This window comes from Bison bison, unplaced genomic scaffold (genome assembly GCF_000754665.1).
Source record: "Bison bison bison isolate TAMUID 2011002044 unplaced genomic scaffold, Bison_UMD1.0 scf7180017864495, whole genome shotgun sequence".
NCBI classification, from domain to species: Eukaryota; Metazoa; Chordata; class Mammalia; order Artiodactyla; family Bovidae; genus Bison; species Bison bison.
Window position 1 is genome coordinate 5,621,200 of NW_011495054.1, and position 21,956 is coordinate 5,643,155.

A 21,956-nucleotide genomic window follows, 5' to 3' on the forward strand; every position below is an offset into this window, starting at 1 on the left:
ACTAGACATAAATAATCTCAAGTCAAGTTTCGGCCTCCTTTTGATTCCTGTGTCTGTGGGTAAAGGAAAATGCATGACTAAACTTAAGGAATTGGGTTATTAACTTAGTGAAAAGTGAAAGTAAAGTCACTCAGTCATGTCCGACTTCTTTGCAACCCCATGGACTGTAGCCTATCAGGCTCCTCCGTCATGGGATTTTCCAGGCAAGAGTGCTGGAGTGGATTGCCATTTCTTTCTCCAGGGGATCTTCCTGACCCAGGAATCGAATCCGGGTCTCCCACATTGAAGGCAGATACTTTACCGTCTGAGCCACCAGGAAGATCTGGATTATTTGAAAAAAGTTTCAGATTTGGTCACATTTTTTTGTTGTTATTGTTTTACTTGTTTTAGTCACTGAAGTTGTGTCCAACTCTTTTGCAATTCTATGGACTGTAGCCCCACCCAGGCTCCTTTGTCCATGGGATTTCCCAGGCAAGAATACTGGAGTGGGTTGCCATTTCCTTCTCCAGGGAGATCTTCCCAACCCAGGGATAGAACCCACGTCTCCTGCATTGGCGGGCAGATTCTTTACCACAGAGCCACCTGGGAAGCTCAGGTTTATTACCTAACTTACTCCCCCACAGAAAAGATATTTAACTGATTTATATTTATTTCCTTAACTAAAGCGTATTCAAATTGTTCCCAGTTGGAAGGGAAAAACAATCTGTTTTCCATCTAAAGATAGTAAGAAACTTCCTAAAACTTTTTTTTTGGGGAGCTGAGAATATTAAGCTCTGGCAAGTGCTAAAGTATTTATTTAAAAGGTATTAAGCTAGAACACTAACACAACCTCTAAGAAAGTGTTTTACAAGAGAATCTGGTTATATCTTAGTTTTAATTTCCCATGCATATTGCAAGTAACCTCATTGAGAAAAATAAAAGCTTTAGGGTTGATGTAAATTTTACATATTGAACATGATAACCACAGGTTTGACTAATATTTGTCCATTTCCCTGGCCAAGCAAAAGATCACTCTGGAGAATTTTCTCTCAAAAAAAAAAAGAAAAAGAAAAACCTGATCTCAGATAGTAAAGACAATAAAGAGGATGGTCTTTCCTGCTGTCACATCCTAAGAGAAGGCTCTCTCCAAAATGACAGGCTAGACAGGGAAATTTTAGTAAGCATTAGGCAGACTACTCACTGCTCTAACCCATGTTTAGGTCTTACTCATTCAAGCCCAGATACTTTACAAGAAGTTTCTGAAATCGACTGGCTTTCTGGGGAGTGAACAGTGGGCAGTGATTCATATCATGGAGCAGCGAGTACGTTTCTACCCAGTGGCCTTCTTTTGCTGCTGGAGCCCAGGTGGGTATCTTAACTGAAAGATCTGGGCAGTGAAAAGGGTAATTGTTAGACTGTAATCAAGCAAAGTAGTTTCACCAAGAAGTATGTCCTATCCAGCATATAAAATTTACTTTGGTCCCACCCATATTTCCAGTTTTTCTCAACCTCCTTAACTTCTTTTCCTTCTTATGTTTTTAGAAATTGAGATAATTAGACATGAAATAGGAGAAGGAAATGGCAACCCACTGCAGTGTTCTTGCCTGAAAAATCTCAGGGACGGCAGAGCCTGGTGGGCTGCCGTCTATGGGGTCGCGCAGAGTCAGACACGACTGAAGCGACTTAGCAGCAGCAGCAGCAGACATGAAATAATATGAGAGGAAATGTCATGACAGAACTCAGAGATATTAAGACCTGCCATTTCTACTACACAGAGTTATAATGTGAGGATCAGATTGGATAAAGTTTATGAAAAGGCTTGATAAACATAAGTTAAAAATTGTAACTTATGTCCTTCCTATAGTATGTCTTGCTTCCATTACTATTCTTAATAATCTGCAAAGTTTAATTGCTGAGGGATAGCAGTGGAGACCTGCTGTTGGAGGAGACCTGAAGCCAGTGGTTTATATAACTGGTTTATCTCACTGCTAGTCTTCATTATGCCTGTAATTCTCACAGTGCTTAAGTGTTTATACCGAAAAAATGTATGCTCAGATACCCAGAATTGGCAACAAGATCTGTGCTTCGTGTTTTCACAGTGGTCATTCTGATGATCATAAAGCTGACAAAACTACAGGACACCAGACTTCATATGGCCCTCTATGTTCTCCAGGTAACATCTTCAAAAAAACATCCAGCATGTCTGTTTTTACACTTTCTTATCATGTTCTCTTACACTGCCAAAATTCAGTAAGCACATTCCCCGCCCCCTGCTTAGGGTATTTCTTTCTACATTGCAAGAGAAAAATATATTATTTGCATTCAGTTCTAAAAAATTTGAAAATTTCCTCATTGATGAGGTGGATATCTTTATGAAAGTGCTGCCATGCATTTCAGAGCTTGTGTGTCTCTAACCAATTTCATTTTATTGATATGTTTTTTTAAGGGATGGGTAACAAAAGACAAGCTCTTCCAGGTAATGTTCTTATGAAACACTGATAGTGACATGATTGTCTCTCATCCAGAGTGAAATGAATAGATAAATTAGCTATTCTAGGTGAACAGAGAGAAAGAAACAAAGAAAAGAATGATTCTTTCCCTCCTTGTCAGATTTAAGTAGGTTTTTGGGGGCTCTCAGACTATGCTGCTTGGCAGTTTCCTCAAGCCTAACCCAGGAAATGGGGCAATAAGGTGGGATATTGAAACCACTTCATTGTCTGTATGTATAAGGTAAGAAATATGACTAACTCTCATGACAAAGAACAGTGAGTTCAGTGAAAGAAAAGTGAACAGTGAAAGAACAGTGAAAAGTGAGTTCAGGAAGAGATGAAAAATGGTTTTTAAAAACAACACCAAATCTTGATTTTTGAAGTGAATATAACAATGATTTATAAATAAGAGGAATGGAACTCCTCCCCAAATCTCTGAAAACCTGAAGGATGGGCTCCATCACCCCTTCATCTCCTCCAGGCTCTAACAACATCATCTCAGGGTCTGCTCAACTGTGGAGTATATGGCTGGACACAGTACAAGTTCTACCAACTAAAGCAAGAGGCTCGGCGTGATGCAGACACCCAGACACCATTATTATGCTCACAGAAAAGATTCTATTGCAGGGGCCTAGATCCGTTGGAGTCAACTCTTGCTTTTGCTACTAGCACCTCTACCATTCTTTGAAACTATAAAACTAGAACATCCAGAACTGGAATTATTCTGCACTAATGGTTTGGGCAGAGTGTTTGCAGTCAACATCTTAAGTCTTTTCTAACCATACCTTAAGCTATAGAAGTGAAAGAGAATATAGTACCATGATTGGTAGCTACTCTAGTTGAAGTGGGTGGAATCTATCCATTATTCTTAGATTCACAGATTAAGTCACTGTTCAGGGAGATGAAGCTACTTTCCACCTAAGAGATACACTCATATTACTTGAATAGATACTAGATTTGTGGAGTCTCTTCTGGAAAAAAATAAATTTCAAGTTATTATTAGTTATTATTTATACAAAGTATTTCCAGGCCCTCTACTGTGTGGTTGTAGGGGAAGCAGTGTGGCATGTAACAACTTTCTCAGATATTTACATTGCTCTTCCTTCTGTTGAACAGAGAAAGTCCTGGTTTTACCTCCTTTGAACAGAGTTTTGGAAATTCAGAAGAAGAAAGGACAGAAGGTGTCAAAAAAGTGATAGGGAGATCCTCAGACACTCAACATCCTAGTCTCGTATATATTCCATGCTGTTCTAGGTCTTAACAATAGAAACCATTCCCTTCTAGAAAGTTAAGGCCAGTCTTTTGAAGTTACAGTGGATAATAAGATTTAAGAGAAATCAGGACTAAAGCTGAATCAAAAACTTCTCAACTCTCATTTATAAGCAGAAATCCTAGGTTGTAGGTTTCATAGTGCTTAGATGTAGAATTAGATTGAACATTATGAACTTGCCATTTTTGTAGGTTAAAATGGTCTAATGTCATCTATTTTACATGGTTCAATCTGACTGGAAGTGCTAAATATATGTTTATTGAATAAATGAATAAACAGGTGAATGAATGACTAACAAGTAGAATTGAACCTTTGGGAAAGAAAAGACTCCCACACTGAAGAGGCTTATTCATGGGTAGGGATGTTTAATGTTTCTTCCTCTTGAGTCATGTAACAAATGATGTTTGGTCTCTCTAGTTAAGTCATGAGCAAAGCCAAACCAGGGCCAGGGCATCAGATGCTGTGATGCCTAAACAAAGGGGAAAGTCAAATGGACAAAAACTAGAATGATAATCAACTAAAACATCTGGAGTGTTTATTAAATCAGATACTTTTCACCTAATATATTTCCTTGGCCTATACAAGGTAAAATCGTTAAGATTAGAGAAAATTGACAGAGTAGATTATAATGGGAGATAAAATAGTATACAATATATTAGAAATATATTAGATAATATATTAGAAATCAATCCTGAATATTCATTGGAAGGACTGATGTTGAAGCTGAAACTCCAATACTTCGGCCACTTGATGCGAAGAACTGACTCATTAGAAAAGACCCTGATGCTGGGAAAGATTGAAGGCAGGAGGAGAAGGGGACAACAGAGGATGAGATGGTTGGATGGCATCACCGACTCTATGGACATGAGTTTGAGTAAGCTCCGGGAGTTGGTGATGGACAGGGAAGCCTGGTGTGCTGCAACCCATGGGGTCACAAAGAGTCAGACACAACTAAGTGACTCAACTGAGCTGAAGACAATATACTCTGAAAAGTAAGTACCAGAGATCTTCCCAAAGGAATTTTCAATAGAAATGCTGTTCAGTTGCTAAGTCATATCTGACTTTTTGCGATCCCATGAACTGCAGCACGCCAGGCTTCCCTGTCCTTTACTGTCTTCAGGAGTTTGGTCAAACTCATGTCCATTGAGTTGGTGATGCCATCCAACCAATAGAAATGTTAGGGAACTCAATAATAGCTCTTTAGGTTTTAGGCCATGAGCTTCAGCCTTTCTAAGGATGGTAACCTGACCTCATTCTATCAAGATATCTTGAGACCTCTCAAGGTGTGTAGCACAGATTTTTGGGTGGCACAGAATGAGAAAGATACCTCACCTAGAGAGCTGCCTTCACTTATTTTAATTTAAAAACTAGTAAGAATTCAGCATATAGAAAGACAGATGGAAACAAGAATTCTTTCCATAGGCCTTGAGGGATACGTGAGGTAAGGAGCCCATTTCTTAAAAAGTCCTATCAGTATCACTTCATATTTGACTTTATTTCCAAAAAGAAGATAATTATCAAATGTCTGTCAGGTTTGTTTATCTTCTCTGATGAATTTTTTGCATTGACACTGGTCTTGGATAGTTTATAGATGTAGGCAAGCAAAAAGATAGTGGGAATGAAAAATAATAAAAGATTAGGCAAGATTAGGATTATCAGCTCTTCATTATACTAAGAGTAGGAGGGCCACTATTCAGACTGCCCCTCTCGCCCTTGAATTCACATGTAGGAGGAGCATAGACATAGATACAGTGGCAGTTCTTAAAATTTCTGTGAACACCCCTCCCGTGACTCTGATACTTCTCTAGGTTGCAGTCCTAGTGGGATACAGTGATATCTATGCAGCTTTGATTGATACAGATCTTTCTTGGACCACATGTTGTATCATCCTTCACCTTCCCCTCATTAGCCCTGTCTGTGGCTTCAAAAATCTCTGTACTGCACCACCACGTGTTCTTCATGGGGAAATGGGTAAGTGTTTGAGGTTTTTTCAATGCATGAGAGTCTTTGGATATTTTCACATAGGCACCTTCCACATTTTACATCTTTGGCGTTGCTCTGGCTGAAGACTTCACTGCCACAGTTCCAAAACCTGTCTCCCTTGGTATTCATTCACATTAGCAACTTTTCTGGGCAACCTTTGTACTCCTTTCAAAGATTTTAACAAAGAGATTCTCTAGGCTTCAACCCTGGCCTTGGCAACAATAACCTTGTTCCTTCCAAGGGGTGCATTTTGCTTGTAGGTGTCTGTGTGGCACTACTTGGGGTGCCATCACAGTATTCTGGGAGGTCACGCTCATCCGCACTGATGTGGCAGGGTGTGGTTGTCTTTAGAGATTTGTGGTTTTTGCAGCAAGATCCAAATGCAAAATCTGAACCCTTCTTCAGCCGGCATGAGGGCAGACAACAGTGATTCTTTTGAAGACCACTGCCATAGTCACATTCTTCACCCTTATCTACTGTCTTTTTCCCACAGTACAGCTTTCAAAAGGAGCTTTGGACCTCAGATTTATTAAATAGGCAGCCCTTTCTGTGCAACAATGTGTGGAAATAGGGAGGCTGCAATTGCTGAAGCTCATATCTATAATAATAAATTCATGGGCCATATAGAGATTCTGGCCATGGAATTTACAGACCGCATGGTCATGCTTCATTCCCAAATGATGGCCAACCTCATGAGCTGTGAAAGCTGTGAATTTTGGTGTATCTTTTTGAAAGAAAGAGTCATCAGGGTTGCATTTTTGGCAGTACAGATACCACAGAAATAAATGTATGGCCCTGGTAATTCCCAAAACTTTGGCCAGCAGTCATATGAGCAGCATCATGTTCACCTCTCCCAAGAGATGCCAGTCTCTCTAGTGGTTAAAATTTTTAAGTGTTTCCTACAAATTCAGGAAGATTTGCACAATGGTTTTTTTCTGTCCATATCTCTAACTTCTTAAGTACCACTTTCATGTTATATCCTTGGTGTACCTGTTGACCACTGGAGAAGGAAATGGCAACCCAATCCAATATTCTTCCCTCGAGAATCCCATGGACAGAGGAGCCTGGCAGGCTTTTAGTCCATGGAGTCTCAAGAGTCGGACATGACTTAGTGACTAAACCACCACCATCACCTATTAACCAGAGCATGGAATCTGTTAACATCTTTGGGATCTTGGTAACTTATTATTCCCGCATTTGGAATCACTGTCAACCACAGTCAACTTGAACATACTTGGGAAATGGCCATATATAAGGCATAGGAACTGAGGAAATCCTGTTCTGCTCTGAAATTGTGAAATGCTTAAGAGTTCCTCTTGTTTATCTTCACGGATTACACAAGAGTAACCGGATTTTGAAGATGTGCATAAACCATATGCTGAGGATGTATAGACTTGATGCCAAAGACAGTGCCATATAAGGTCAGGATTCCCTTCTGACCTGAGCAAGGGCTCATTATCACAAAAGAATCCAGGTCATCCTCTGAATACTCAGTCATCCTGAATAAAAGCAAGACTAGTTTCCCATTTTGACATGTATGAAGAGAGAACTTGTGTAAAAAAGAAATAAATAATCTTTTCTTTTGCTTCAAATTAATAATAATATGTCATTTCCCTTGTTTGGGCAGGACTTTGTACACTTTTTCTGCTTTTTCTTCTTGTCCTCTGAATATCATCAGGTTCCTAGGAAAGACTTTTGTAATAAAGAGATTCCCGCTACAATGTATCCCTGGAAGAACAGTCAGAATTACCAATCAAGTGACACTAGGCTTTATATGGGAAGGGGCCATTTTCAAATGCCCTAAGTGGGATTCCTAAAAGAGAAATCACTCTAAAACTTAACCCATTATCACTTGATTTTGTAGAAGAAAGGATAGGAGGCAGGCAGAGTAACAAACTGGGGTCGTCATTATCATCGCCCAAGTGAAACAGCAAATTGATTGTGAGTTGATTTCCCTGGGACACAATTATTTGTCAGTGACACAGTTGTTTGGACAAAGATCAAAACTATGCTGCCTGCAAGAAGAATAGCCGCTCCCACCCTCAGAGTACTACATGATGACACTACCTTTTGTCTATGTCACTTCCTGTTTCTCTCAAGCTCGAACTCTTTAGGGGTGTCCTCACTTTGTAACCACCCTCAAAAAACAGCAGTTGTAGTACTCTTTGGAGAAGGCAATGGCACCCCACTCCAGTGTTCTTGCCTGGAGAATCCCAGGGACGGGGGGAGCCTGGTGGGCTGCAGTCTATGGGGTTGCACAGAGTCAGACACAACTGAAGCGACTTAGCAGCAGCAGTAATCTTTAGCCGAGTTCCTGCTGTCTTCATAGAAGGGTATATCAAGGAGAGGCAACTTTTAGATGTCCAGCCAGTACAGTGATAACAGATCAGGCCCCAAGAAAAGAAAAATATATAACCTCTTCCCTCAGTCCTAGTTTCTGTGGAACAGCTTTCTCCTCCTGTCATCTAGTATGCTTTTGAATTATTGACACTATGAAGTTTCCAGAGCAGGGGTTTGTGGATTTTTGAGTAAGTCACCGGCTTCTGCTGTTGAATGCCATTCACACCATTCTCTATTCTATATCTTATAGCCCATTTCAAACCTCCAGTCCTTTTCCTTTTTTTTTACATTATTTACAATGTTTGTTTATTTGCTCAATCCTAGAATACATGTGAAGTATTTTTAGAGGAACTAACCCAGGCCTCTGTGAAAAGGAAGTCTACGAACTGGAGAACAGAGTTTATGTTCAGTTCCTTTATTTTTAGCCTTACATATGAGGTCAAAATAACGTTTCCCAGAATTATTTAGATTGGTACTGTTTTGTCTAGACCTATTCAGTGTGGTCATGTTATTCATTTCTAATATAGTTAAGGTCATATGTTACTTTTTGTATTTCATTCTGATTTGCTCCCACATTTTGGATGATGCTTATTTTGAGGGAGTATGTGAAATGTTATCATGATTCTAAAAGTCAGTGCATGCTAAGTTGCTTCAGTTGTGTCTGACTCTTTGTGACACTATGGACTGTAGCCTGCCAGGCTCCTTTGTCCATGAGATTCTTCAGGCAAAAATACTGGAGTGGGTTGCAATGCTCTCCTCCAAGGGATCTGGCCAACCCAGGGATCGAACCCACGTCCCTTACATTTCATGCATTGGTAAGTGAGTTCTTTACCACTAGTGCCACCTACTATACCAAAGAAGTGTATTCATAGTACACCTCCTTGAGCCTCTCATCTGTTCCCATGTCCTCATTCTTTCCACTCGGTTTTCAGTCATCAGTCTCAATAGTACTTGGTTTATTTCTCCTGTATTTCTTTCTGTACAAATAAGCAGATACATGTGTATTTCCTTATATTCCCCTTTTTCATATGTAAATATAGCATAACATTATCTACTTTCCTTTCTAAACTTAAAGATATAGCTTGTAAATCACTTCATATCAGTTTGTAAAAAATCTTCCTCATTCTCTTTTTTATAATCGCGTAGTATTTAGATTTATGGATGTACCATAATTTATTCAGTTACTCTCCTATATGTGGGCTTTTAGGTTGTTTATTTCGAAATTAATACACTATCATCAGCAAATAATGTTGCACATATATTTTTTTTGTGGAAGAATATTCCTAGAAATGAGAAGATAGTGTTCATACTAATGACATTTATAGCTTGTCTGATATTCCCAAATATATGAAGGGAACTTCAGAAGCTTTTTGCCACTTTTAATTCCCACTAGCAATGTATTAGAATGCCTATTTCCCCAAAATCTAAGCAACAGAATATATCATAATATATCATTTCACCAAACTGATAGAGTATAAGTAGCATGTCAGTATTGTTTAACTTTTATTTTTTTCTAATTTTGAGTGAATTTAAATATTTAATATGTTTAAAAGCCATTTTTATATCCTTTAATAATTGTTAATATTTTTTTCTTATCAAGCTCTTGGTATTTTTTTCTCCTCAATTTTCTCCCTGTAGCTTTATTGAAATATAATTCACAAATAAAATTTTATGTATTTGAAGTGTACAACATAATTTGATGTATGTATAATTGTGAAACATTTATTGTGAATATAAACTTTATGAAAGACAATAAATAGAATAGTTTAAATAATTTTGGGGATGAATAATGTGGGAGGAACCACTCTACTGAGTTTCAAGACTGTGTGGTATTGGTGATGGGATAGACACATAGATCATTGGAACAGAATAAAGAATTCAGAAATAGAGAACCCACATGTATGGTCATCTGATTTTTGACAAAAGGGGAAAAGCAATTCTGTGGAAGGAGAATAGTCTTTTCAACAAATCTTGCTGGAAAATTGGACATGCTGCTGAGAAGAACTTTAACCTAAACCTAACACTTCATACAAAAATTACCTCCAAATGGATCATAGATATAAATATAAAATACAAAACTTTTTAGAAGAAAACATAGCGTATATTTTCGGAGAAGGCAATGGCAACCCACTCCAGTACTCTTGCCTGGAGGGTCCCATGGGTGGAGGAGCCTGGTGGGCTGCAGTCCATGGGGTCGCTAGGAGTCGGACACAACACTTTCACTTTCCACTTTCATGCATTGGAGAAGGAAATGGCAACCCACTCCAGTGTTTTTGTCTGGAGAATCCCAGGGACGGGGGAGCCTGGTGGGCTGCTGTCTCTGGGGTCGCACAGAGTCGGACACGACTGAAGCGACTTAGCAGCAGCAGCAGCAGCGTATATTTTGGATCTAAAACTTGCTGAAGAATTCTTAAATGTGGCACCAAAAGCATGATCCATAAAATTTTTAAATCCATAAATTGGACCTAATCAAAGTAAAAGCTTTTGTCAAGAGCCTTAAGCTGAGACAGAGACAAGATGGCAGAGTAGAAGGATGTGAGCTCACCACTTCTTATGAAAACACCAAATCACAACTAACTACTGAAGAACCACCAACAAAAATTGCTGGAACCTACCAGAAATGATCCCCTACATCCAAATAGAAAGAAGCCACAAATGAGATGGTGAAGGTGAAGTGAAGTGAAGTCGCTTAGTCTGTCCAACTCTTGGCGACCCCATGGACTGTAGCCTGCCAGGCTCCTCCATCCATGGGATTTTCCAGGCAGTGAGATGGTAGGAGGGGTGCAATTGTGATAAAATCAAATCCCATACCACCAGGTGGGCAGTTCACAAACTCGAAATAATTATACCACAGAAGTTCTCCCACAGGAGTGAAAATATTGATCCCCATGTGAGGCTCCCCTGCCTGGATGTCTGGCAACAGGAGGAGGAGGCCCCAGAAAATCTGGCTTTGAAAGCCAGTGAAGCTTGATTACAGGAATTTCAGAGGACTGGGGGAAACAAAAACTCTACTCTTGGAGGGCACATACAAGGTCTTGTGTGCACCAGGACCCAAGGAATAAAGCAGAGACCTCAAAAGAAAGTGTTGCTGAAGTTCCAGTACTTTGGCCACCTGATATGAAGAGCCAATGCACTGGAACTTCCCACAGCAACTTCCCACTGTTGCTGGGAAATATTGTGGGCAGTAGAAGAGGGCGACAGAGGTTGAGATGGTTAGTTAGCATCACTGACTCAATGGACATGAATTTGAACAAACTCCAGGTGGTAGTGGAGCACAGAGTGGCCTGGTGTGCTATAGTTCATGGGGTTGTAAAGAGTAGGGCACGATTTAGCAACTGAACAAAAACAACATTAAAGACTGGGCTAGATTTACCTGCTACTGTAGGAGGATCTCCCGCGGAGACAGAGTTGAGGGGTAGCTGTGACTCACTTGCTGCTTCCTGGGGAGAGAAAAAGTTGGGAAAGGCCCTGAGAATCTCTGGCCAGAGTTATTGGTGGAGGTCTTGTCCTGTATTTGGCCAGTCTGTGAAGACTGAGAGAGGTACCTGGTTTGTCTGAAACACAGACACCAACAGAGAAAGTTAAAGAAATGAAGAATCAGGCAAACATGTTCCACATAAAGGAACGAGATAGATGTCCAGAAACCCTAATGAGATGGAGGTATATTATTTACCTGATAGAGAATCCAAAATAACTGTTATGAAAATGCTCACTGAAGTCAAAGAGAACAGCACATGAACAAAGTGAAAATTTCGACAGGCAGATGGAAGATACTAAAAAGTATCAGATACTAAAAAGTCACTAGTTACTCATATTTTAAAACTGTAATGGGAATACAAAGATACTACATGGTTATTGTTGTTCAGTCACTAAATTATGACTCTTTGTGACCCCACGGGCTAACTAACTGACTAACCCCATGGACTCCATAACTAAGTCATGAAACTTAAGAACACAATAATTAAACTGAAAAAAAAAGTCAATAGAAGGGTTCAATATTAGATCAAGCAGAAGAAAGGATCAGTGAACTCAAAGACAGCACTGGAAGTAATTCAGGCAGAGAAGGAAAAAGGAAGAATGAAAAGCAGTGAAGAAAGCTTAAGGACTTTATGCAGTATCATCAAGCCAACCAATATACACATTTTAGGAGTTCTAATTGGAACAGAGAAAATAAGACCAAACAGCTTGTTAAAAAATTTGAAAATTTCCCAAATGTAGAGAAGCAAATGGCAATACATATCCACAAACCCCAGAGATCACCAAGCAAGATGTATCTGAAGATAATTCACACTAAGACGCATATAAACAAATTGTCTAAAGTCAAAGAGTGGACTTTGAAAGAGGCTGTAGAAAATTGACTACTCACAATTTTTCTTTGTAAAGAAATGTCCAAAAATTCTCATTAATTTTTCCAGCAAAAACCTTGTAGGCCAGAATGGTATTAAAAAGATATTAGCATTCCCTTGTTCACTGTGACTAAGATTCACAACAAGATAATGTTTTTTCAACAGATATAGAAAATGTGATATATGTCATACTGCTGCTGCTGCTAAGTCGCGTCAGTCGTGTCCGACTCTGTGCAACCCCATAGATGGCAGCCCAACAGGCTCCTCTGTCCCTGGGATTCTCCAGGCAAGAACACTGGAGTGGGTTGCCATTTCCTTCTCCAGTGCATGAAAGTGAAAAGTGAAAGTGAAGTCGCTCAGTCCTGTTCGACTCTTAGCAACCCCATGGACTGTAGCCTACCAGGCTCCTCTGTCCATGGGATTCTCCAGCCAAGAGTACTGGAGTGGGGTGCCATTGCCTTCACCGATACCGTATTACTGAGCCTTAAAAAATAAAGATATCTTGCAACATGTGACAATATGGATGAACCTTGAGGATGTTATGCTGAGTCAAATAGACCAGTCATAGAAATACAAATACCTCATCATTCTATTTATATGAGATATCTAAATTAGTCAAATTTATAGAATCTGAGAGTTGAATGGTGATTGCCATAGAGTAGGGATATGGGGAAATGGAGCTTTACCCACTAATAATAAAAAGTTTCAGTTCAGCAAGATTAATAAATTCTACAGATCTGCTGTACAGCATTGTACCTAGAGTCAACAATACTGTATTACACACTTAAAATTTTGTTAAGAATTGTTGTATTCTTGCCACAATAAGAAATGAGTAAGTTAGAAATGTATAGTATGGGTGCAGAAGATTTTAAATTATATAAAACTATTTGTGCAACTCCTTCATTACTAAATTTTAAAATCTAAAGGAAAATGTGAAAAATTCTTTGTGGAGGTAATGTAATCTTAATTCCCTAACTTGATAGAGCTGGCATTTTTAAAAAGTCAGAAATAAATTTCACTTTTTCTGGATGTATATTAAAACAATTTTAAGAAATATATTAGAAATAAAATCTTGTACAATATTCAAGGCAAACACCATGCTAAAAAAAGCGTATGCCAGAAACATAAGCATGAGTTTAGCATTAAGAAATATATTATAATTCATCACATCACAAACTAAAAGAGAAATAAAATGAACATATGAGTACATGCCCAAAAGTTGTTAAAAGTCACTAGTTATTCATATTTTAAAACTTTAGTGGGAATACAAAAATACTACATTGTTATTGTTGTCCAGTTGCTAAGTCATGTCAGACTCTGCAATCGCATGGAGTACAGCCATGGGCTTCCCTGTCCTTCACTATCTCCCGGAGTTTTCCCAAACTCATGTCCATTGTGTCAGCAATGCTATCTAACCATTTCATCCTCTGTTGCCCTCTTCTCTTGCCATCAGTCTTTCCCAGCATTAGGGTCTTTTCCAGTAACTTGGCTCTTCACATCAGGTGGCCAAAGTATTGGAGCTTCAGCTTCAGCATCAATTCTTCCAAAGAATATTCAGGGTTGTTTTCCTTTAAGATTGACTGGTTTGATCTCCTTGCAATCCAAGGGACTCTAGAGATTCTTTTCTAGCACCACAATTCGAAAGCATCAGTTCTTCAGCTCTCAGCCTTCTTTATGGTCCAACTCTCACATCCACATATGACTACTGGAAAAACCGTGGCTTTGACCATATGGACCTTTGTCAGCAAAGTGATGTCTCTGCTTTTTAATACGCTGTCTAGGTTTGTCATAGCTTTCTTTCCAAGGAGCAAGCATCTTTGAATATCATGGCTGCAGTCACCATCTGCAGTGATTTTGGAGCCCAAGAAAATAAGATCTGTCACTGTTTCCCCCATTTCCCCTTCTGTTTGCCATGGAGTGATGGGACTGATGCCATGATCTTCATTTTATGAATGTTAGGTTTTCAGCCAGCTTTTTCACTCTCCTCTTTCATCTTCAATAAGAAGCTCTTTAGTTCCTCTTCACTTTCTGCAATTAGAGTGGTATCATCTGCATATCTGAGGTTGTTTCTCCTGGCAATCTTGCTTCCATCTTGTGATTCATCCAGTGTGGCATTTTGCACAATAGACTCTACAAATAAATTAAATAAGCAGGATGACAATATACAGCCTTGTCTTACTCCTTTCCCAGTTTTGAACTGGTTCATTTTCCCACAGTCAGTTCTAACTGTTGTTTCTTGACCTGCATACGGGTTTTTCATGAGATAGGTAAGGTGTTCTGGTATTCCCATCTCTTTTAAGAATTTTCCACAGTTTGTTGTGATTCACACAGTCAACGAAGCTGAAGTAATATGTTTCTCTGGAATTCCCTTATGATCCAACAAATGTTGGCAACTTGATCTCTGGTTGTGCTGCCTTTTCTAAATCCAGCTTGTACATCTGGAAGTTCTCTATTCATGTACTGCTGAAACATAACTTAAAGGATTTTGAACATTACCTTGTTAGCATGTGAAATGAGTGCAATTGCACAGTAGTTTGAGCATTTTTTTGGCATTGCCCTTCTTTGCAATTGGAATGAAAAGACCTTTTCCAGTCCTATGAGTTTTCTAAATTTGACGACATATTGAGTGCAGCACTTTAACAGCATCATCTTTCAGGATTTTACATAGCTCAGCTTGAATTCCACCACTTCCTCTAGCTTTGTCTGTAGTAAAGCTTCCTGTTTGTAGTAATGCTTCCACTTGACTTCACACTCCAGGATGTCTGGTTCCAGGTAAGTGACCACACCATCGTGGTTATCTGGGTCATTAAGACCCTTTTATATAGTTCTATGTATTCTTGCCACCTCTTCTAAATCCTCTCTGCTTCTATTATCCTTACCATTTGTGCCCTTTACCGTGCTCATCCTTGCATGAAATGTTCCCTAGATCTCTCCAGTTTTCTTGAAGAGATCTCTAGTCTTTCCCATCCTCTTATGTTCCTCTGTTTCTTTGCATTGTTAACTTAAGAAGGCTTTCTTATCTCTCCTTGCTGTTGTCTGGAATTGTGTATTCAGTTGGGTTTATATTTCCCTTTTTCCTTTGTTTTTTGCTTCTCTTCTTTTCTCAGGTATTTGTAAAATCTCCTCAGACAACCAATTTGCCTTCTTGCATTTCTTTTTCTTTGGGATGGTTTTGGTCACTGCCTCCTATATAATGTTATGAACCTCTGTCCATACTTCCTTAGGCACTCTGTCTACCAGATCTGACCCCTTCAATCTGTCACCTCTACTGTATAATCATAATGAATTTGATTTAGGTTTTACTGGAATGGCCTAATGGTTTTCCCTACTTTCTTCAATTTAAGCCTGAATTTTGCAATAAGATCTGAGCCATGGTCAGCTCCAGGTCTTGTTTTTGCTGATGTATAGAGCTTCTCCATCTTTGACTGCAGAGAACGTAATTAATCTTATTTCAGTATTAACCATCTGGTGATGCCCATGTGTAGAGTTGTCTCTTGTATTGTTGGAAGAGGATGTTTGTTATGACCAGCATGTTCTTTTGACAAAACTCTGTTAGCCTTTGCCTGCTTCATTTTGTACTCCAAGGCCAAACTTGCCTGTTACTTCAGGCAAGTTACTTCCTACTTTTCATCCCAGTCCCCTATGATGAAAAGAACATCTTTTTTGGGCGTTAGTTCTAGAAGGTCTTATAGATGTTTGTAGAACTGTTCAACTTCATCTTCTTCAGCATTAGTGGTAGGGCACAGATGGGGATTATTGTGATGTTGAATGGTTTGCCTTGGAAACAAACCAAGATCATTCTATTGTTTTTGAGATTGCACCCAAGTACTGTATTTCGAACTCTTCTGTTGACCATGAGTGCTAGTCCTATTTCTTTTAAGAGCTTCTTGCCCACCATAGTAGGTATAATGGTCATCTGTATTAAATTTGCCTGTTCCCAACCATTTTAGTTAACTGATTCCTAAGATGTTGACATTCACTCTTGCCATCATCTCCTACATGACCATGTCCAATTTACCCTGGCTCATGGATCTAACATTCCAGTTTCCTATGCAATATTGTTCTTTAGAGCATTGGACTTTACTTTCACCCGCAGACATCCATAACTGAGCATTGTTTCTGCTTTGGCCCAACCTCTTCATTCTTTCTATAGCTATTTCTCCACCCTTCCCTTGTAGCATATTGGACACCTTCCAATCTGGGGGGCACATCTTCCAATGTCATGTTTTTTTGCCTTTTCATTCTGTTCGTGGAGTTCTGGAGTGGTTTGCCATCCCTCCTCCAGTAGACCACATTTTGTTAGAACTCTCCACTGTGACCAGTCTGTCTTGGTTGGCCCTGCATGGCATGGCTCATAGCTTTGTTGAGTTACACAAACCCCTCCACCACAACAAGGCTGTGATCCATGAAGGGAAAGATATGCATAACCAGGTAAAGACCATTTACCAAAATGTAATGCCAAACAGCGTATTAATTAGTGAAATAGTGAATGTATTTCCACTTAAAATCTCTTTGTTTTTTTGTCTTGGACAATTTGAATTCAACTTTCAGTGGATTCTCCCCAGCATGCAGTTTTGTCCTTTACTTTTTAAAGTCATAGGTCCCAGACTCCTCTGGTCCCTTAACCCCTTAAAATCAGCCCCTTGCATTCTCCCCAAAATTGAGATGTCAAAAACTTCAGTTTCAGGTACTTCTTTTCAGATTGGCTCACTATACTTTCCAGTGAATATCTGTTGGATATTTGGGTTTTTCCTGGTCTCAGGTCCAGAAGGTGTCCCATCACTTCTCTCTACTTTCTCTGTGACAGTTACTAATATCACTTGGATTTTGGAGCTATTGGTAGTTTGACCTTTTAAACCGTATATTGGGGTTTGTAAGATGCCTTGTCATCATTTTTTGGTGTTTGTAGGGTTTAGTTTTTACCATCATAGTGCTTTATCTGTTTTTATGCTGTGAGTTGAGATTTTTTTTTTAATTGCACTACTGTTGCCACCTTCTGCAAATCTTCCTTCCTAATAATTAAATATGTTTCCTAGCCTTTAAGGAATTGAATGCTACATCTTGTGGCAAATCAACTTTTTCCATGCACTGTGATATGGAGCCTTACTGAAAGGTTTTTTTTTGTTTTCTTTTTTTAACCTAGAAAATCCAAATTCAGGACTTAGTTTGTTATTTGCAGATTTTGATATTTTTGTCATTTAATCTCTTTGAGCATCAGCTTCTTGTTTATAAAGTGGAAATAATATCTGTATGAGCTTTACTAATGATTCAATAGCATTTGTAAAAATGCTTTGTAAAATAAAAAGTGCTACACAGATAAGGATACTATTATTAACTTCCCTCACATAGTCTCTTTTGACAGAACTTGGCTAGGATTTCCTTTTTTTTTTTTAAAGCTTTATTGAATTTGTTACAACATTGCTTTTGTTTTCGTTTTTTGGCCCAAGGCATGTGGGATCTTAGCTCCCCAACCAGGGATCAAACCTGCACCCCCTGCATTGGAAGGCGAATTCTTACCACTGGACTGCCAGGGGAAGGCCCTAGAATTTCCTTTTTCCCATGCATTTTTTCAAAGTTTTATTTATTTATTTGCTTATTTTTTTGAGGTACAGTTGATTTACAATGTGTTAGTTTCTAGTATACACCAAAGTGATTCAGTTATACATGTATGTACATGTTCTTTTTCATATTCTTTCCCACTGTGGTTTATTATGGGATATTAAATGTAGTTTCCTGTGCTATACATTAGGACCTTGTGTTTGCATATAGTAGTTTGTATCTGCTAATCTCAAACTTCTAATTTATCCCTCTCCTTCTCACTTTTCCCTTTGGTAACTATAAGTTTGTTTTATATGTGTGTGAGTCTGAAAACAGTTTCATAAATAATTCATTTTGTATATTTTAGATTCCACATATAAATGATATCATATGGTATCATATGTTATTCCCTTTCACTCAGTGTGATAACCTCTAGGCCCATCCTAGTTGCTGCAAATGACGTTATTTTTATGGCTGAATAGTATTCCATTGTGTGTGTGTGTGTGTGTGTATTGTGTGTGTGTGTATATTTCATATCTTCTTTATCCATTCATCTATCAATGGACACAGGTTGCTTCCATGTCTTGGCTATTGTAAATAATGCTGCTGTGAACAGTGAAGTGCATGTGTCTTTTTAAATTAGAATTTTGTCTGGATATATGCCCAGGAGTGGGATTTCTGGATCATATGACAACTCTATTTTTAGTTTTTTAAGGAGCCTTCATGCTGTTTTCCATTGTGACTGTGCCAATTTACATTCTCACCAGCATTGTGAGAGGGTTCACTTTTTTCCACACCCTCTCTAGCATTTATTACTTTTAGACTTTTTAATGATGGCCATTCTGACTGACATGAAGTGGTACCTTGTTGATTTTCCTTTGTCTGCTAATCAGTGATGTTGAGCATCTTTCCGTGTGCCTGTTGGACATCTGTATATCTTCTTTGGAGAAACAGTTCTTTAGTATTTCTGCCCATTTCTTGATTGGGTTGTTTGGTTTTTTGTTATTGAATTATATGAGCTATTTATGTATTTTGGAAATTAAGCCCTTGTCAGTTGCATCATTAAAGAATATTATCTCCCAGTTCATAGGTTGTCTTTTTAATTTTGTGCATGGTTTCTTTTGCTGTTCAAAAGCTTTTGAGTTTGATTAGGTCCCATTTGTTTATTTTTGCTTTTATTTCTATTGCCTAGGGAGACTGACCTAAGTGTGGCTATGATTTAGTCAGAGAATGTTTTGCCTATGTTCTCTTCTAGGAGTTTTATGGTGTCAAGTGTGATATTTAAGTCTTTAAGCCATTTTGAGTTTACTTTTGGTTATAGTGTCATGGTGGGTTCTAACTTCATTGATTTACATGCACTGTTCAGCTTTCCCAATAGCACTTGCTGAAGAGACTGTCTTTGCAAGACACATATTTAAACTGCAGCCTGATTGACATTATAAGTTTTGAATGAGACTACCTGTAATTGTTTCGAAGTATCCTATAATGCCTGACATAATCATTTAGCATTAACATTTTGGTATATATTGGAAGTCCTCTTACCTTTTACTTACCTGTTCATTTCATTAACTGATGTTCTCCATTCTTTCTGTAAAACACAGTGATAATCACAACTCACTGGACATTTAGCATTAGTAGGCTGTACTTTATTTTTTTTTAATTTTTTTTTTTTACTTTTATTTGCATTTATTTTTTGCAGCATTTATTCCCGGGCCATAAGTTTTTGTTTCTTCAGTTTCTTCTGGGATCTTTTTCTTCTGTGCAACCTCCTTTTCTGGTTTAGGAACAATCTGCTCTTTTTCAGTAAGGATCATCTCAATGTGGCAGGGAGAGCTCATGTAGGGGTTGATCCGACCGTGAGCTCTGTAAGTCCTGCGCCGCATCTTGGGGGCTTTGTTCACTTGGATGTGCTCAATGACCAGAGAGTCTACATCTAAGCCCTTAAGTTCAGCATGACTCTCTGCATTTTTGAGCATGTGTAGTGAAAATTCAGCACTCTTTTTGGGCCTCCGACCCTGCATCCAGCCCCACTGTTTGGCCTGTGCACACATACCAACTACACCGTTGTAATGACGGAATGGCACACACTGCTTCTTTAAAGTGACATCCTTCAGATACTTGGTGGCTTTTCGGATATGCATACCCTTTATGGCCTGGGCAGTTTCATGAGTGTTCTTAAAGTGAACACGAAGATTTGAACCTCTTGATTTGCATGATTTTGTGGGATTTTCTGGGTCAAGTGAATAGCGCACCATTTTTAGGGATCACCTCAGGCCGCTTACCAGAAAAGGAAGTAGGCTGTACTTTAATACCTACTTTCCTTATGTATCTGTTTCCACCAAGTACAAGGTTATGTTTATTTCCAAATGTTTTTGCGCCAGTTGTACTTATGACTACAGTACGTGTGACCAAAGTACTTAGTATTGTACCTAATTACCCGCTCTCTGCCTCAGCTTCTTCCACCTCAGCTTTTCCTATGAATTTGTCTATTCTAGGCATTTAATATAGATGGAATCATACAATTTGTGTCCTTTTCTGACTGGCTCTTTTCACTTAGCATAATATTTTCAAGATTCATCAATACTGTTACGTTCAGTTCAGTTGCTCAGTCGTGTTGCCGACTCTTTGTGACTCCATGGACTGCAGCACGCCAGGCCTCCCTGTCCATCAGCAACTCCTGGAGCTTACTCAAACTCATGTCCATTGAGTTGGTGATCCCATCCAACCATCTCCTCCTCTGTCGTCCACTTCTCCTCCCGCCTTCAGTCTTTCCCAGCATCAGGGTCTTTTCAAATAAGTCAGTTCTTCACATCACGTGGCCAAAGTATTGGAGTTTCAGCTTCAGCATCAGTCCTTCCAATGAATATTCAGGACTGATTTCCTTTAGGATGGACTGGTTGGATCTCCTTGCAGTCCTAGGAACTCTCAAGAGTCTTCTCCAACACCACAGTTCAAAAGCATCAACTCTTTGGTATTCAGCTTTCTTTATAGTCCAACTCTCACATCCATACATGACTACTGGAAAAACCATAGCTTTGACTAGACGGACCTTTGTTGGCAAAGTAATGTCTATGCTTTTTAATATGCTGTCTAGGTTGATAATGACTTTTCTTCCAAGGAGCAAGCATCTTTTAATTTCATGGCTGCAGTCACCATCTGCAGTGAATTTAGCAAAAATGTCTGTCATGTTTGTTTATCTTCTCTGATGAATGTAACAAAAAAAAAATCCAATTTAAAAATGGACAGAGGATCTGAATAGACATTTTTCCAAAGAAGACATAAAGATGGCCAACAGGTCCGTGAAAAGGTGCTCAGCATCACTAATCTCCTCAGAAATGCAAATCAAAACCACAATGAGATATCACTTCACACTTGTTATCAAAATGACAATAAATAAGTTTTGGCGAGGATGTGGAAAAAAAGGAACACTGTTGATGGCTATGCAACTGGTGCAGCCACTATGGCAAGCATTATGGAGGTTCCTCAAAAGTTAAAAGTAAAACTACCGTATGATCCAGCAGTCCACTTCTGGACATTTATCCAAAGGAAACAAAATGCCAACGAAGAAAGATATCTGCACCACCATGTTCATTGCAGCATTATTTACAATTGCCAAGACATAGAAGAAACTTAGGTGTCATCTATCAGTGGATGAATGAATTAGAAAATGTTATACAGGACTTCTCTGGTGGTCCATTGGTTCAGACTCTGCATTCCCCTCTGCAACCCAAAGCCTCATCCACGGTAATGAGGAAACAGGTCTGTAAAATCATTTCTGTATATATATAAATTATTCAGTATAAAATTATTCAATATAAAATATTCAGCTTCTTCCAAATGGGCGATTTGGGGATTCTTTCATCATAAGGGGGCCACCATTTAGCTGAAACAGAAAAAGGAGCATGCCTTAATGCCACTGCTGCTGCTGCTGCTAAGTCATTTCAGTTGTGTCCGACTCTGTGTGACCCCATAGACGGCAGCCCACCAGGCTCCCCCGTCCCTGGGATTCTC

General features: G+C 39.0%; 1 protein-coding gene across 5 annotated transcripts in view; it reads left to right on the forward strand.

The window, feature by feature from the left end:
* Positions 1–12,611, forward strand: part of TMEM116 (transmembrane protein 116) — a 36,968-nt gene extending 24,357 nt beyond the window's left edge. For 2 of the 5 annotated variants that reach the window (XM_010828603.1, XM_010828604.1), the window contains 3 exons: positions 1,200–1,344; positions 2,079–2,152; positions 2,950–4,426. In XM_010828603.1, the coding sequence (XP_010826905.1) occupies positions 1,200–1,344; positions 2,079–2,152; positions 2,950–3,156 (426 nt within the window). In that variant the 3' untranslated portion in view covers positions 3,157–4,426. Of the gene's footprint in view, positions 1–1,199; positions 1,345–2,078; positions 2,316–2,949; positions 4,427–12,572 lie in introns of those variants that run through there. The other 3 variants (XM_010828605.1, XR_824212.1, XM_010828606.1) reach the window with 3 other exon arrangements.
* Positions 12,612–21,956: the final 9,345 nt, after the last annotated feature.